The sequence below is a fragment of the Myiozetetes cayanensis genome, unplaced genomic scaffold (assembly GCF_022539395.1).
Source record: "Myiozetetes cayanensis isolate MyiCay16 unplaced genomic scaffold, myiCay2020 scf65, whole genome shotgun sequence".
Taxonomy (NCBI): domain Eukaryota; kingdom Metazoa; phylum Chordata; class Aves; order Passeriformes; family Tyrannidae; genus Myiozetetes; species Myiozetetes cayanensis.
In genome coordinates this window covers 100,921-118,970 of record NW_026087909.1, presented here as the reverse complement: position 1 = coordinate 118,970, position 18,050 = coordinate 100,921, and the positions used below count along the sequence as shown (strand labels likewise).

General features: G+C 41.3%; 1 protein-coding gene across 1 annotated transcript; it reads right to left on the bottom strand.

Annotated features, from left to right (window-relative positions):
• Positions 1-10,544: 10,544 nt before the first annotated feature.
• On the bottom strand, positions 10,545-17,577 carry LOC126651517 (uncharacterized). The gene is given in 5 exon segments (XM_050337435.1): positions 10,545-10,670; positions 12,927-13,060; positions 14,155-14,788; positions 14,790-16,161; positions 17,165-17,577. Coding segments are annotated over 5 exon segments (2,679 nt in total).
• Positions 17,578-18,050: the final 473 nt, after the last annotated feature.

Genomic DNA, 18,050 nt, shown 5'->3' with positions numbered 1-18,050 from the left:
GATCTCCCCCAAAATGCTTTCTTTTCCAAACTGGGTCCCCCCCAAAACCTTCTTTTTAAAGCCAGCACAAACGCACATTCCCTTGACCCGACCACCCAATAATACTTTGAGGGTAGCCCTTCCCTTTTCTTACTGATTCTTTTGCACGTGGTCTAATGGTTGCCACGGATTAATTTCTGTACTGGATCCGGTTTCCCTTTCCCCCCTTTCTTTGTTTCACTCCGTCCGTCCTTGGGTCCTCCGTCATTGCCATCCCAGGAGAGGGCACAGGTCTTCGGACCACTGAAATCAGCGAGGCGCGCCTTCCAGGTTCACTGGTCACTCAACTTGACTGGTGGACATTGGATCCCGGACGAACCCCCAAATTGTGAGAAATATCTCTAATTAAAATTTCGAAGACGGTCAAATAAAGTGAAACAAAGAACTTTAATTACAACGCGTTGGATGCATCAGCCTCGTGGCCAAGTCCAAGCACACTGAGAATGGGAAGGACAAGTCCTTTTAAGGTTTCTTGATTTACATAACCACTCCCTTGTTCCTCCCACGGCGAGCCCCGCTCCTTTTCTTCTTTAGAAGGTGATATAGCCCCTCTTCTTGGATTCGATTGGGTCTCTCAGGACCAGCTCGCACTTCCCTTTGTCAGTCCATTGGTTGTCTTAACTGACCTACCAGGTTGTTTCCGTGTCCCGACCGTGTGGTCCCTCGGCAATGAACCCTGGTTGGTCCCATTGTCTTACAGACTTCCCGACTCGCCTCTATACTGTAACTATAGGCAACAGTAACAAGTAACTGCAAGTAGACTATCAGTACCCGACTACTAAATGACTCTCCAACCCCGCAAACAATACAACTTCCAGGCATCTTGACATGAGTAAACTCCTGCTTGTAATAAAACTGCCCTATTTATTTCTTACAATGGTGATCAGTAAGTCACCTCTCCCGGCTCTTATCTCAACTCATGAATCCTTTGTTGTATTTTCTCTCCTCTGTCCAGTTGCAGAGGGGAGTGAGAGAGTGGCTCTAGTGGGTACCTGGCATCCAGCCAGGGTCAGCCCACTACAACTTTTTTTAGATTTTAGATTTTTTAGACTTTTATCTACCAGTGCTCCCAGGAAAGTCGAGACCCTTGTGTCCGACTAGTCTGTCAACGTCTCGTAATGAGACCCTTTAACAATAGATTCACAAGATTGGAGGGTGATTTGACTGCCCTTGTCGGGGGGGGTGGGAGGGGGCCTCAACCAGCAGTGTGGAGACCCCTCAGCAGGCCCTGTCAAAGTGTTATCCGCCACGGGCAACTGTTAGCACCTGTAAAGGAGTCACCAAAGTGTTATCCACCATGGGCAACTGTTAACACCTGTAAAGGACTCACTATAACAGTTTACGGAATAACACTCTGTATTAATACGTATTGTGACATGTTAATGTTCGTGGTCGTTGGTGATAGTGTCTGCCTGCAAAAACGTGTTTAAAGTAATCTACTGATTTATTAAACAAACACAAACTCTAGTACTAATAACAGCATTCAGTGCGCATAGAAGAAGTTTCTTACCCAGTAAGGGTCCCTATGGGGGAGGCGGGGGAAAGAGAGGTTCAGCCCATCAACTGATCCCAACAGTTTTGGTGGAGTCTTCCTCAATTTTCTCCCTATCACCAACTTACTTTTATACTATTTCTTTATGTTTAAGTGGAGCTTGAGTGGTTTTAGTCATAAATACCTTTTATTTCTGATTGGTGTAAAGTTCTCTCGCCATACCTAATGGGAGGGGGGTGGTTGGGGTTTGGCACCTGAGGATGGGAATCGACATGGTTGCTGGTTCAGCACACAGTACAAAGGGAATACTCCCCGGCTCTGGTGGTTGTGGGCACAGTCTTCGGCAACGGCTCTTGGGTTCCCTCGGTGTGGAGGGTGGTCAGCAGCAGCAGTGGAGTGGTGGGGAATAGGCAACGGCAGCAGTAGGTAGGCAGAAGGCAAGGCATTAGCGAGGGGAGTGAAGGGGAGTTCCCTCACCAAGGTGCTGGCTCCGACAAATGCGGGACGGGCTCTGACATCACGACAGAGGATGGGGGATGAGAGGCAGGTGGGAGGGGTTGGAGATTCCCCGTTCAGGCTCTGGGAGTGCTGGGGGGGTACTGCTAGCACAAGTAGCTGGAACGCGGGGGTGGGAGGCAGTCGCTATTCCTCCTCACACTCAGTGTTCTCCAAGCCACAGAGAGTGTCCAAAATCCCAGGATTAAAATCTTAAGTACTACTTACACACCACAAGATTTCATTCCAAAAGCCCTACCTCCCTTCACAACACAGCTCTGCGCTCACAATGACTTCCCCCCCACTCCTTTCCCCACCACCTCCAGTTCAGTCACCTGGGCAATTGATGGTCTCTTTTGTGTTAGCTAATTGTCGGCTATCTACCCTGAACTCAGTTTCAGCAGGCACCAAAAATAATCAGTTTCAGCAAACCACTTTACTCTGCCCCCCCAATAACTGTAGTTGGCAAGGGACAAAAATTCCATGAAAGGTTTTAAAACTATAACACCTAGAATTCTTAGTCTCCTCTAAATTTTAACTCTATCCATCCTATCCATCATCCCACAAAGGGAACCAAGTGACACCAAAAAGCAGCAGAAACAAACAACAGCAATTTGTAGGTGTTAAAAAGGGCATTCTTTATTGCAGTGTATCGAGCATACTGAGTGACAGACAGACAGGGTTTTTTATTACACATACTGTTTACATATTCATTAGATATTCTTGTTTACTTAATACATATACCTTACTTTGCTTTACATAGTCGCACCCCCTATTGGAAGTCCTTATTTGGTCCTTTGGGGTCTTCTTCAGGGGTCTCTGTTTTTTTTTAGCATCTGGTGCCCCCTCAAAGTTGAGGTGTCTGCTTCTTGACCTCAGTTCTGAGCAAGCACAGAGTCATTATTTTTCACCACGAAACCTGCAACATTTGTTTTTTATCTTATCTGGGTACACAGAGCTCAGTTTACATCCTGTTTGCTTGAGTTACATCCCTTATCTAATTCTCTAAGATTATATTTTTCCTTATTTGACCATAGTGGAACGCTGTGAGCAATGTTCTATTTCTCCTATTACAACTAGAAAAAGTACCTTCCGAGATTTGTTGTTTGTAAAGAGAGAGGGAGGCGTGGGATAAGTGGTGACTGGTGGCTGTGTTGGTCACAGTGACCATGAAGTAGTTGAGTTTCAAATCATTGGCAATAGGAGAAAAACAGGCATCAAAACTTCAACCTTGAGTATGGGGAGAGCAGACTTCAGGCTGCTGAAGGAGCAGCCTGAAGGATTAAGGTCTGCTGGGCATCTGCTTTTGAAGGTATTGGGGTCCACAAATGCTGGTCACTTTTTAAGAGCCATCTCTTAAAAATGTGCAGGAGCAGGCAATTCCAAAGTGTTAGAAGTCAAGTAAGGCAGAAGACTGGTTTGGATTGTGAGAAACAGTCTCTAATTATTCCCCAATTTGTGAGAAAAAGAATCTCGAGATATAAACAATTTTCAAAGTGGAATTTATTATATGGTAGAAGCAAACAGCGCTGGGTGTACAGAAGGAGAACTGATTCTCCCAAGTCTGCCACAATGATACAGGGTACGAGTCCGGTTTTTATTTCAAACATCCCATACATATTCATTATATCACATGCATATACATTTACATCGCTATTCTAGGTATTCACCATATGTTTATTTTCACAGCTTAGACTCATTGGTTATCTCTAGGTTAGGTTATAAATTCATATGTCCTTCAAAATAAGGCGCCATCATGCTATTTGACCTGACCTGGTTCGGACATAATTCTTGACTAGGAGGATAGGGAAGATGATGGTCTGTTTTATGTCTTTATGGGGGTGCAATTAAGTTTTACAATCCCTTTGTTTTCCTTCCCTCCTGGGTTACATTCACCCATTTGACACGAATTATAACCTGTATTTATTACAGGATGGTGAAAGGTCTTGTCCTGGTTTCAGCTGGGACAGAGCTCATTTTCTCCTTAGTAGTTGCTACAGTGCTGCGTTAGGGATTTAGTAGGAGAACAGTGTTGATAACACACTGATGTTTTGGTTGTTGCTAAGTCAGTCAAAGACTTTGCAGTTTCCCATGCTCTACAAGTGAGTAGATGCACAAGAAGCTGGGAGGGAGTATAGCCAGGACAGCTGACCGGAACTGGCCAAAGGGATATTCCATACCATAGAACATCATGCTCAGTGTATAAACTGGGGGAAGGTGGCACCAATTGCTACTCGGGGACTAGCTGGGCATCAGTCAATGGGTGGCGAGCATTTGTATTGTGCATCACTTCTTTTTCTTGGGTTTTATTTTTCTCTCTCTGTCCTTTTCATTACTATTATTATTAATATTGTTATTATTATAATTAATATTATTAGTATAATTTGCGTTGTTTCAATTCTAAAACTGTTCTTATCTTAACCCATGAGTTTTACTTTTTTCCTCTATTCTCCTCCCCATCCCACTGGGGTAGGGGAGAGAGTAAGTGAGCTGCTGCATGGTACTTCGTTGCCAGCTGGGGTTAAACCACCACAAGTCTCGATGGCAAGACTTATGAGGAGCAGCTGAGGTCACTTGGTATGTTCAACTTGGAGAATTCCTTCAGATTCCTTCAGTCCTTGTTTCCACAGCACTGCTGAATCCCCCGTTACACCCCTTCGTCTGCAGATCTCACTGCCTTCTCAGATCAGAGGTGTGAAAATCCCGAAAGCACTAAAACTTGTAGGAAGAGATAGACAAACCCAAGAGAAGTCAGAACTTTATTGTTAGAAAACCTCTTGGGAATAACAAAAGAATTAAACCAAATTTTAAGACCTAATATCTATACCTGGGAGAAAATGCAATCCAACACCCCTCCCAGTGAGAACCATGGCTCAACCCTAAGTTGGTAACACGTAATTAATTATTATACTTCATTAATCTGGGGACTTAAAGTGGCTAGCCCCCACGAACAAAATATCATAAAAACATTAAAAAATCAACAAAAAAAAAAAAAAAGATGAAACACCCAGAGTATGGTTAAAAAGACTGAAGAAAAATTTACAATATTTAAGCATTAATCCTAACACCTCAGTTAGTCAAATATTGCTAAAAATCCACTTTGTGAATTATGCCTAAAATAATATTAGAAAAGAACTAAAGAAATTAAGTGAATGACAAAACAGAGAACTCAAAAACTTACTGAAAGAAGTCCAAAAAGTATACATGAATAGGCCTCAGCAAATTGGCCCAAAAGTCCAAATAATAAAATGTTTTTTATTGTAAGAAAAAAAAAGGTAATCTAAAAAGAAATTGTCCAAAAAGACAGAGAGACCTAAAACCATTTAAATAAGCTGAAAAGATAAAGAGTGTCAAGGACTTTATTATTTAATTCCTGGGACTAAAACATCATAACAAACTCTTGATAAAACTAAATTAAGACCCCAGGACAAAAAATATAACAAATCCTACTAAATATTAAAACTAATCAAACATATATAATCAGAATTCCCCAAAGTTATAAAGCTAGAAAAAAAAATACAGTTTAAGTAAATGAAACAAAAAAAGGAAAAATTTACCAAGCTTCTCATAAAGCAAGTTTAAATCTAAGAACAAAAATCGTGCCAAGACTGAGACCACAGTGTCGAAAACTGAGAAAAGAAAAGGGAGGGGGGCAAGAGAACTGAAGAAACGGTGTCTGCTGTGATGAAAGGAAAAGTCTGCAGCTTTAATGGCTTGGGAAGAGGGAAAGATAAGAACAGTGTTGGAATCGATAGAGAGAGAAGGAAAGAATTGCATGTAGTAGACTGAGAAGAGAAAGTCAGAAAGAAAGGGGGAATAGTGCTTCCCCTCTCCAGACAAGCTAGGGAAAGAGGAGTGGACTTCAAATTGATTGATTAGTTAATTCTTTTATTAAAAATCTGAGTTGAAATTAGAAACTCTGATATAGTAAGTCTGTGGTTGTATTTACCAGTGCGGCATAAGAAAGTGTTGTATAATTTTACTGTTAAAAACTTCATTTTTAAAGGAAATGCAACAGGACCATTGTTAATATCATAGGCTATTATGATCATAGTTCATATAAATGTATTAAATAATAAGATAACATTGCTTTCATTACATGTGTCTGTGCCTTTAAATATTCTCACAAACCTAAAATAATGCCAATTATTTGTTATCTTAAGATATGTACACGGAAATAATTTTAATGTATGTTCAATACTGAAAACCATACTTTTAACAAAAACTTCAGTGTTAGGATCACCTTTCCTCCTTCTCCCTTCCACCTAAGGAGGGGACTTTGTGTACATCATGTGTGTGGACTGAATGCCCATTAATTACATCAAACCTAATCTACCCTAATTTCACTAAGAAAATGTTTCTTCTTCTCACTAACCCTGTGAAGTAACTTCCAGGCTATTTACTACCAATCTGTTTATATTACCCTGTATAAGATATAAACATATCTTAAAGAACTGACTAAAATACCCTTGATAGAAAAAAAAAATATTAGAGTTTATATGATGAATACATATATTTTTAATTTCTTTTCCATAAACTTATTTGGCGTATTTCTTTTGGAAATTCCTAGCCTGGAGGGAACTCTGGGGGAGAACTACCTGGCAGGGCAGATACAGCTGCCCTGAGTCAAGTTTCATTCATATGGATTGTGGGTAAAAGAAAGAAAGAAGTGCTTTCTTTTTCCTTCCTAAACACAGCCTTAAAGTAAAAAAAATAATTTTAGTGTTTATTTTATACTGAAACCCATGTTGTTAAAATGAAAAGAGATGATGTGACAACCCAAGTAAACAGAACTGTATTTATGACGTAAAGTCTACCGTTGACTCTCAGCAAATCACTGTGGTGGTTGAGACTAATTATATTAGTTCCTGTGTACTATCATATTCACAGCCTGGGGGTATTCCTGCTCTCTATGTCCTGATCGAACTCAGTGTGAAAGTGGAGGGGGCTGTGGCAGAATTGAAAAGAAAACAAAGGGGGACCTTGGCCCAAACAGCACCCTTAGATTTCAAAATGCATAGAGATAAACCCTGGGGATTGGGAAGGAAGCATCTTTAACCCCTTGTTGAGAGAGTCCATTCCAGGAACTGCACACAACGGAGACTGCAGTCCGTACTACAAAGCGAAGATGGACACGTGCCTCCTGAATGAAAGAACCTCTCCCAAGTGACCATTGGACTACAGAAAGAACTACGGACAGTCTGGAATTAATCTTGAGAAGGAAAAGACTGGTGAATAAATAAAAATTCATTCCAAATTTCTAAGAAAGCATCCCCCCTGCTGTACAAAGGATTCTAAATGCCTCCTCCATATACTTTACAAATAACCCATTATATACCTTGACATCCAAACAGAATTCCTCTCGAATCAGGGGCAATCTTTAAAATAATAGAGAACCCATATTCATCTGCCCCACTGTTATAAAATAAAAACCGATATTCCTGTACTTCATAGAATACCTAGAGGCATACCCTGTTTAAAACATCCCCATTTAAATCATAAAGGATGAATAGTTTGTCAATGTACTAAATGTAATAAAAAAATGATATTAACTATTAGTCCCAAGGACATGGGAAATGTCTAAAAAGAACTGAAAAAAAAACCAAAACAATAGAACACTCTACTATAAAGTTTGCATGGAAAAAGGCAAAACAAACCCTTAAATCAATACACCTATAAAATTATTGGTGGAAGCACTTTATAAAGTGTCACCTAAGGAAAAAAATTTTATTCTACCCTTTAAAATAAAAAGAACAAACAATAATGATTGAAGTACTTTGTCTATAATACTTTAGGAGTGTGTTCTTTTCCTTCAAAACATCTTAAACTTGGAGGCCATATAACCCCTGAAGAATACGACTGCTGCCGAGAAGATTACAAAATACCTCGCTACTCCATGCCACGGAGTAGGCAAGGAAGGCAGAGGCGTACTAAAGTGGGTACTTAAATATATGATAAACCTCTCAATAAACCTAAACTAAAAGCTAACACTCCGTAAAAAAAGGACAAAGCCAAACCAGAAAATTGAACCTTAATTATGTTTCCTCAAGGTCTCCACCAATAATTTAGAAGTGGACATTTCTATATTATTGTGTACTCAGTATACCAATAACAAAAACAAACACAAAAATAACTAATAATCATCAACCCTTTAAATAATAATCTGTGTTTAACTATTCACCTTGGTTAACTACTCTGTTGTCAACTATTACAAAACTTCTTTTTTTATTAATTTTAAGACTAACATTTAAACCATGTCATTTTAATAACATTATTACCATTATTAAAAAAAAAAAGGAAAAAAAGGGGGGGGATTGTAATAGAAGGGTTAACTTTGTTCATAAAATCTTATGTATATGAGGGAATAAGGAACTTTTGTTATAATTCAACAAGATAAGTTTCATAGACATCCTATTAATCAAGTAAGTGTCAGTAAAATTAATTACAGACATCTTGCTAAACAAACAAGTATCAGTATCGGTGGAATTTACAACTGATAAGAAGTACATCTTTCATCCCTGACGAATTCCAGATGACCACCTAACAATGAGCCATACACTCACAACCACAAAGCAGATTTACATTCAAAACCCGGGACTTGAAAATGTATAAAAAGGGACATTTGCTACATTTTGATGTGTGTCTCGGGCAGGGTACTTGCCCTCCAGACCACCCAGCGCTGTCTTTGCTTTATTATGGTTTGCTTAATAAATTTATCAATGTTTAATTGAAATTGAGTTGTCTAAATTCTTATACCAATTTATAACAAAGCCTGTCAGAGTTCAAGTACCTGGACACTGCTCTTAGTCATATTGGTTTAGTTTTAGGTAGTTCTGCGAGGAGCAGGGAGTTGGTCTCAGTGATCCTTATAGGCCCCTTCCACATCAAGATATTCTATGATGTGTAAACTTGTTCTAGACAAGTAAACCTTAGCAAACAACTGTTTGATCTTCTTCCCAGGGCTCATCGTTCTCCCTGGATGCTATCACTGCTCCACAGACTGTCGCCAACTGCTATGAGTGCAACTCACCTATTAGTTGTAACAGACTACTCAGTGTTTCTAAACACCCTCTTTTCTCCATCACAAATCTGAACTCAGCACTGGATTAATTCAGGTTTCTTTATTTAGGGATATAGAGAATAACAAACATCATACTGTACCAGAAAACCGTGGTGGGTTAACCTTGGTTGGCTTTCAGGTGCCCACCAGGACGCTCTCTAACTCCCTTGCCTGAGTAGAGCAGAGGAAGAAAATAAGAAAATAAGCTCGTGGGTTGAGGTAAGGACAGGGAGGTCATTTACCAACTATTTTCACAGGCTAAACAAGCAACAGTCTTAGATATACCAAGACCTTTTATATTATGAACGTTATTACAGTGTTAAATTTGTCAAAAAGATATTTGGGGCAAGAAACTTCTGTGAGTGTTGTGGATTGACCATGGCCAGCGCCCTGCCTTTTGCTCAGTCCCCTCTCCCAGGAAGGGGGAGAAAATAGAAGGAAGGCAAAAAGACTCAAGGATTGAGATAATGGCTGTTTAGTAGGGAAAGCAAAAGCTGCAGAGCAAGCAAAGCAAAACAATGAATTCATTCAGTACTTCCCATCACCAGGCAGGTGTTTAGCCACTTCCTGGGAAGCAGGGCCTCAGCATGCATAATGGTTGCTTGGGAAGACAAACATCATAACCACAAATGTTCCTTCCTTCTTCCTTCTTTCCTTTAGATTTTATTGTTGAGAATGATGTCATATGGTATGGAATATTCCTTTGGTCAGTTTGGGTCAACTGTCTTGGCTATGTTCTCTCCCAACCTCTTACCCATTCCCAGCCTACCCACTTGATGGTGGATGAGGGGGCGTGGAGAAGAGAGAGAGAGTGAAAGCACTGTTTTAGCCACAAATGCAAAGCAAAGTACCATATGGGCTGCTATGAAGAAAGTCAACTTCATAACTTCATCCTTGCCAGACCCAGTACAGTGAGCTTTGTCAGTCATTATGTTGCCCGAAACAAGAACACAAACCAACAGAGTGTCAGTTTATGCGGTGCTTTATTCAGGGCCCGGGAAACCTGAGGACTAACGTCCCAAGTCAGGATTCCAAAGACCCTCATGTCGACTACATCTTTTATACCTTTTAACAAACAAAGCTACGTGATTGGCTCACACATCAAAGCAAATATACCAGTTATACATAAACTTACATATATTATCCTGAGTACAATCAACCATTAACTCTCCCCCTCTAACACATTGTGTAACTGACTCCCACCACCAGACTACATCCTATTTCTAGTTACAAATCATCTTGTACCGGTTCTGCATGCTTGACTTAATCCTTTGACTATTGTTTCTTCTGATCAGCACATTCTTAACTCGTAAGTCCCAGGTGTTGCTGGCAGGGCCTCTTTCAGGCCTACCCTGCAAAGCAAACCTTTGACCAAACTACTACTAATGCTGTAATCACTGCAACAAGTCCCCCCTTTTGAGCATTCTTCAATCTTCAATTGCAAGGATGCTCAAATCTCTATATCCTCGTCTCTTGAATTGCTGGAGGGGAATCACTGTTCGGAAGAATAACTTCTTTCCGAGTCAATGTCATCATGATTCGACGAGTGTGTTGTCCTTCCTTTACAATTATTCCTAAAAGACACTTATATACAAGTAAAGCAACAAGAATTATTATGCCAAAGATCAAAGCATATTGAATGATAGACGACAGCCAACCTGACAGGTGAAGACCAAGAGAGCTGAATAATTCACCAATCCAATTATGTTCTGCTTCTTTTTGTAAATTGTGCACATTTCCCTCAATTTGTTCCAATTGAGAAATGTCATTTTCAATTTCATGTGTGACATTCGGGATGTGAATACAGCAATGCTCATCGCGTGCATGCAGGTAACCACAAACTCCATGTTCTTTTAACAGGATTAAATCTAATGCCATTCGGTTTTGTATAGTCATGCGTGTGGTAGCTTGTAATTGAACATTCACATCTCGGAAACCTTTTTTAGTAGCTGCAGCTAATCTTTCAGTCTGTCCCATTAATTTAAACAACATTTCTCTATTGCGATATGATGCTATAGGAGCGAACAAGGATTCTAACACCCATCCAAATTTTACTCCACTCGATGGCTCATGCCAATTTTCAGAATCTTGTTCTGTACCCGTATCTCTTTTTCGTCTTGGTTGCATTTCGACTGTAGTCAATTTTCCTGATTTCCAATACGGGCAAAGTGTAGGAACACCCAAAGTAATTTGTGTTGCTGATCCGTCTACGGGCATGTGAGTGGTCCATTGTCCATGTCCCATAACCCAGACTAAATTCCCTGGACTTCTCACCGTTGTAGTTAGGCAGTTAACATTACGTAAATTGTCATGGCCTTTTATAGAGTGATTGTATCCTCGACACTCACAGCCTAATTGTAAAAGCATGCGCACTGGAATTAAGCCTATGTCATTATTGGGAGTATCGCATGTATAGATTTGAGTGCAATTCCACAGTTCTGTGGGTGAGACTATTTCTCGCCATTGTTTGTGTTTGGGATGTAAGAAGGAATAATTTTGATTTTTGGTACCTACCCAGTGAATGCACCATTGTACTTCCCCCAGATAACTATAGGTTTCTAATAAACTTGGTCCCCAAATTGCTTGCCAGCCTTCCATGGTGGTGGAAATAGTGGTATTTTGGCACACTTCTTCTTGTTTTTCCCGAGGCATTGGGACTGGAACCTTTATGCAATCATCAGGTCCTAATACTGAGGGTGAGATGAGGCATGTCCTAGGAAATTCTCTCCCTTTTAGCCAACGGAAAAATCCGGGCATTTGTTCACATTGCGTCTTAGTTTTTATTTCCTTCATCCAACATCCATCAGTTAATTCTTTTCGCGTCACAGTAACAATTTTACAATCCCAACTAATATTAGTAAAGACTTTAGGGATCTCTGGGACTGGGATTATTCCCCATGGAATTGGATCTCCAGCTGCATGAGGCATCGGGAGGCATGCAGTAATTGTGGATACATTTTGAACTTTCCCAAAGTCCCTAATTAATCCAACCACCAAATTTTCTTGTGTAGATCCTTTGTGAGGAATTTGTGGGATCTGCGGAATTTGTGATGTGTGAATTTGTCGAGTCATTCGCTCAATTTTCACATAAACAGAAGTTATCCCTGTCTCCCACCAATCATCCCTACTAATCCAACAAATGTATTGTCCTTCATCCTGTCCTCTTTGTACTTGTTTAACTGTTAAAATAATTCCATTTGGCCTTTGTTCAATAAAATATTTAGTGCCACCCTGTAAATTGTGTCCTTTAAACCACCACCCATAATCCATATAATGCTGTTCTAGAATTTCACAGACTAATGTTATATCTTGTCCTTCCAGTATGGAATAAACTTCATATATGGGTCTAATTCCTTGTCCTTGAGATGGCACAGCTTTTACTGTTCTTATACCATAGTTTCCTTCCTTTGCACAAGAAACTATACATAAAAAGATGCCTTCTGTTTCTCCTATTTGTGGATCTGAAATGTTTAGCCAACCTTTCCCTTCTCTTTCATCAGACCACCAGCTAACTCCTTTGCTTTGTTTCTCCCATATTTTGGTTGTTACATTTAATTTCCACCAGTTCAGTACAATAGGTTCAGCGCATGGATCATCTAAAACAAAAGTACAGTTAATTCGTAAGGGAGGACCATTCCACATGTCAGATTGCATGTGAGGGGGTATTATTTGTACTTTAGTGTTCTTATTATGTGTGAAATTGAGTGTTTGTATTTTGGCATGTCCATAATCAAAACTCATTCGAATCCATACTATGCAGAAATATATACCATTAGCGTCAGAAGTTACATTGGGTACCTGCAAGACGGTATAGCCTTTTTGCTGTGTCACATTCCATACCGTAGTCACACCATCTGTCATAACTTGGTCCTGGTCCTGATCCATCCATCGCCACCCAGCATGTACTTCCTCTAATCCAGCTCCCTGGTCATCAGAAAAAGAACAAGTCAGATTGACATTCGTTCCTTCAGGTACTAGGAAAAAGGAATCAGAAACACTAACTTTAACAAATGCATCAATGGTACTTATTAATAACAGAAATATTATCACTCTTATTACAAGTCTTATTTGACTGGATCGGAACACCATTTTGGTCGGCGTGATGGATTCTACAGACCACTGCGCGGGGACCTTCTTGACCCTCGTGTAGTGAATCCAGTTGTAGATGCCTTCGACCTTGACTGCTGTATAAGTTGTCATCAACACCTGGCGGGGGCCGTCCCATGTTTCTCTCAGTGGTTCCACTGACCAATTCTTTATGTAGACCTGATCTCCTGGAGAAATGTCATGCACTGGATTCTCCAGAGGTAGGGGTCGATTGACTGTAGGGCTCCTCGGAGTGCTGCAAGGGTCTTATTTAGAGACAGAATATAGTTAAACACAGTTTGGTCTCCCACCACATGGGGATCACCCTGATATGTTGTTGCATGGTATGGTTTCCCATATAGAATCTCATATGGGCTCACTCCAATCCTTTCTCTGGGTTTAATTCTAATCCTCAACAGAGCAAGCGGCAAAGCTTGGGGCCACTGAATTTTTGCCTCTTGACAAATTTTCTTTAATTGATTTTTCAGAGTCTGGTTCATTCTTTCTACCTGCCCACTAGATTGTGGTCGCCATGGAGTGTGGAGATTCCACACTATCCCCAACACTGCGGCTAAATCCTGTACAACCCCTGCAATAAAATGTGGCCCTCTATCCGAGGATAATCCTAATGGTACTCCAAACCTCGGAATGATTTCTTTCAGCAGGGTTTTCACTACTTCTTTTGCCTGATTAGTTCTACATGGGAAGGCTTCTGGCCATCCTGAGAAAGTACACACATACACCAGTAAGTATTTGTATGTCTGAGCTTTTGGTAATTCTGAAAAATCTACTTGCCAATAATCTCCTGGAAGTTGTCCAATTTGAAGTTTTCCCATTTGTACTTGTTTTCTAACTATCGGGTTGTTTTTAATGCATGATGGACATGTTGCATTCACCCTTTTTGCTAGTGTCAACATCTGATTCGAGAAAATTTTATTTTTTAGAAATTTTACCATTGCTTCTGCACCCCAGTGGCACTTACCATGTTCGATTTCAAGTACTGTTTTCATTATTCTGATTGGTAGTATTACCTGTCCAGTAGGGGTAATATACCACCCTTTTACATTTTTCTTTGCTTCCATCATTTGGGCCAATTTTTCATCCTCTGGTGTATAATGGGGTTTCTCTTCCATGTGCACTGCTGCTGGGTTATCACGAGTTGGCAGCAAAGCCATTTGAGTCCATGTCTCTGTAGCTGCTCGTCGTGCTGCTTGATCTGCCAGTCTATTTCCTTGAGACTCGGGTTCCGAATTAGTCTGATGTCCTTTTACGTGCATTATTGCCACGGCTGATGGTCGATGTATAACCTCCAGGAGCTGCAGTACTTCTTCTCGATGCTTTATGGTTGAGCCTTGGGAAGTAAGTAATCCTCTCTCCTTCCACAATGCTCCGTGTACATGGACTACTCCAAAGGCATATTTAGAGTCAGTCCATATGTTCACCCTTCTTCCTTGACTCAGAATCAGGGCTCTTACCAGGGCCCAGATTTCAGCCTTTTGTGCAGATGTTCCTGGGGGTAGTGCTTTTGCTTCTATGATTTCCTGTAAGGTAACCACTGCATACCCCGCATACCTGGTTCCGTTCTCCACAAAGCTTGATCCATCTGTGAACAATTCCCAATCTGGGTTCCTCCAGCGGTTCGTCCTTCAGATCCTTCCGACTTGCATAGACATGCTCAATAGTCTCCATGCAGTCATGTTCCAGGATTCCCTCTTCCCGTGTGGACCTGAGAAACTCAGCTGGATTGAGATGGTTAGTGACTTTTAATTCAATGTCATCCTGTTCTCTGAGCAAGGCCTGGTATTGCAACATTCTGCTAGAGGAGAGCCAATGCCCCCCTTTCTGTTCCAGGACTGCAATAACCATATGTGGTACGTAAACTGTGATATGCCTTCCCAGTGTCAGTTTACGTGCTTCCTGAATTAGTATCACTGTTGCAGCCACCGCCCTGAGGCACCCAGGCCATCCCCCACTTACATTGTCCAATTGTTTTGAGAAGTACCCGACAGGCCTCTTCCAAGATCCCAGTCGTTGAGTGAGTACTCCCAAAGCCAATCGTTGTCTTTCACAGACATACAGTTGGAAATCTTTAGTCAAGTCGGGCAATCCCAGGGCAGGTGCTTCCCGCAAGGCTTTCTTCAGTTGATGGAACGCTTTTTCCTGTGCTGGTTTCCAGATTAACTGCGGCTCCTTTACTGCTTCGTACAGTGGTCTAGCAAGGAGTCCGAAGTCAGGAATCCATAGTCGACACCAGCCAATCATTCCTAGAAAAGACCTTAATTCTTGATTATTCCGTGGGACTGGGATAGCACAAATGGCTTGTACTCTGTTTGCCCCTAGCCGCCGGACGCCTTGAGAAATCTCACAACCTAAGTAGATAACCTTCTGTTTAACCAGTTGGGCCTTTTCCTTCGAGACCCGATAACCTGCTTGACCTAACATGTTTAACAGTTCAATGGTCAGCTTACAACACATCTTTCGTTCTTCAGTGCCCAGAAGAATGTCATCTACATGCTGCAGTACTATGTAAGAGAAAGGAGAGTCTTTTACCTGAGTTGTCTTCCAATGCTCGAGTTCTTTCGCTAATTGATTACCAAATATTGTAGGTGAGGATTTGAATCCTTGTGGCAGCCGCGTCCAAGTGAGTTGCCTTTTTCTTCCAGTGTCGGGGTCTTCCCACTCAAAAGCAAAGAGGTGCCAACTTTCCGGTGCCAATCAGATGCAGAAGAATACATCTTTCAGATCTATTACCGAAAACCACTGAAATCTCTCAGAAACAGATGTTAACAGGGTGTATGGATTTGCTACCACTGGGTGAATGTCTTTGGTTAAAAGATTGATTGCCCTTAAATCCTGTACCAACCTATATTTTCCATTTGGTTTCTTGACTGGAAAAATTGGTGTATTAAATTCTGATTCACACTCTTCTAATATTCCAAGAGCCACAAACTGTTCGATTAGAGGTGCTACCCCTTTTCTTGCTTCTAAACTGTCCCAGTTTAAATGAGACAAGGGTCTTTTGCTGAGGATGAATTAGGAGGAAAAGACCCAAACTTCTCTTTCCAAGCAATTATAAATCCAAAATTAAGAGGCTTCAATTGAAGGAAAACAAATTATGGAAAAGGGAAAAAATAACAGCCCTTTATTAAAAGGTTTGTGTGTATTAACAGGAACACGGAAAAAAAAAAACAAGTAAAATAACTAAGTAATACTCCTATACCCACCAATAATCCCCTTCATGAACAAAACCAATAAACCGGCAAAAGGAAAATAGTTCAATTTCTTGCACCCTTTGGTGCAGTTCCAACCACAGTAAGCAGAGGGCGCCGTCGGGTCACTGGAGATGCAAAATTTGTAATGTCCTGTACCATTCACCAGGTGGCGCTGTTGGGTCACTGAAGGTGTAAAAAACTTGTAGTGTCCTATTGTAGTCACCAGGTGGCGCTGTTGGATCACTGGAGGAGTAGAACTTGTAATGTCCAGTGCCCGCCACCAGGTGGCGCTGTTGGATCCTTGGCTGCCACCAGGTGGGAGGGGAAGGGGGGAACAACAGCAATAAAACAGAAAGTTCTCCCAATGGAAGAAAACTCACAAACTTCAGCTGATTAGGGTCCGTTGTAAGCAGGGCTTGCAGTCAGCCAGAGGTGAGCCAAGAGCAGCAGCCAGAAACTCCCCTCCAACAGGAAAAAAAAAACAAAGGAGCCCGGCAGTGTCTGCAGCCCGAAGCAGCCTCTCACCCCGGCAGGAGAGAGAGAGAGCTTCTCCTCCCCCCCAGCCTCGACCCCCTTCCAGTCACACACCAGCCAACTCCCCCCTTCGTTGTCAAGGAAACAAATCTCCACCATTAAGGGCTCCAGCCGATTCTTTTGTTCAACTAAATGGCCCATCACAGAGCACACACACACACACACACACACACACGGCAGGAGGAAAGGAAAGAAAAATTCCTTGCTAAAAAATACGAACTATGACATAAACTAATCGGGTATTGCCTTACTCGTACTGGCTGTGCTCCCTCCTTGAGCTCTATTACTACTGGGGTTGCTGCTTTGGACAATCCTGGGGTCCCAGTCTCCCATACCCAAGGGACGACTGCATGCTCTATTTCTTGAGGAATTGCTTCTGTTTCTATTTCATTTACAGCAAATATCTGTGCTACATTTTCTTCCGGGATTTCTAATTTGACTCTACCCTTTTCAAACACAATCGTGGCTTGTAAAGAGGACAACAAATCTCTCCCCAGTAAACATTCTGGACTATTAGGCATGTAAAGAAACTGATGATCCAATTGCTTTCCTCTAAATTTAATATCCAGTGGCCTCAAGAATGCCCTTTCCTCTGTTTGACCCGATACACCCACAACACGAATAGTTGAATTACTTAGAGGACCCATTAATCTATTCATTGCCGAAAAACTGGCTCCTGTATCTACACGGAATTCCATAGGTTCTCCTTCTATTTCCAGGACAACCTTTAAATCCCGATCTAGTCAGCTTTGATTTTGGTAATTCTGCAACATAAATGCTTGAGCGACACCTTGTGGCGTCCCAGTATTCGCACCCTGCATGTTCCCGACAAACGGATTCATTCCTATTCCTGTATTCATAGGACATTCATTTTTCCAGTGTCCTGGACTCTTGCACAATGCACACTGATTCAATCCTAACTTTCCGCGTCCACCCTGGGGTCCAAATCCTCCTTGACTACCGAAACCTCTGCCAATTCCTCTACCCCTGTTTCCATGTCCTTTTCCCCTATTTCCCCTGTAATTATAGTTTCCTCCTGCCGCCTGTAAAATTGCCAACATACTCGCTTGCTGCTTCTTTGTATTTTCTTTCTCTCTATTATTATACACTTTCCAAGCTACTTCTAGCAGTT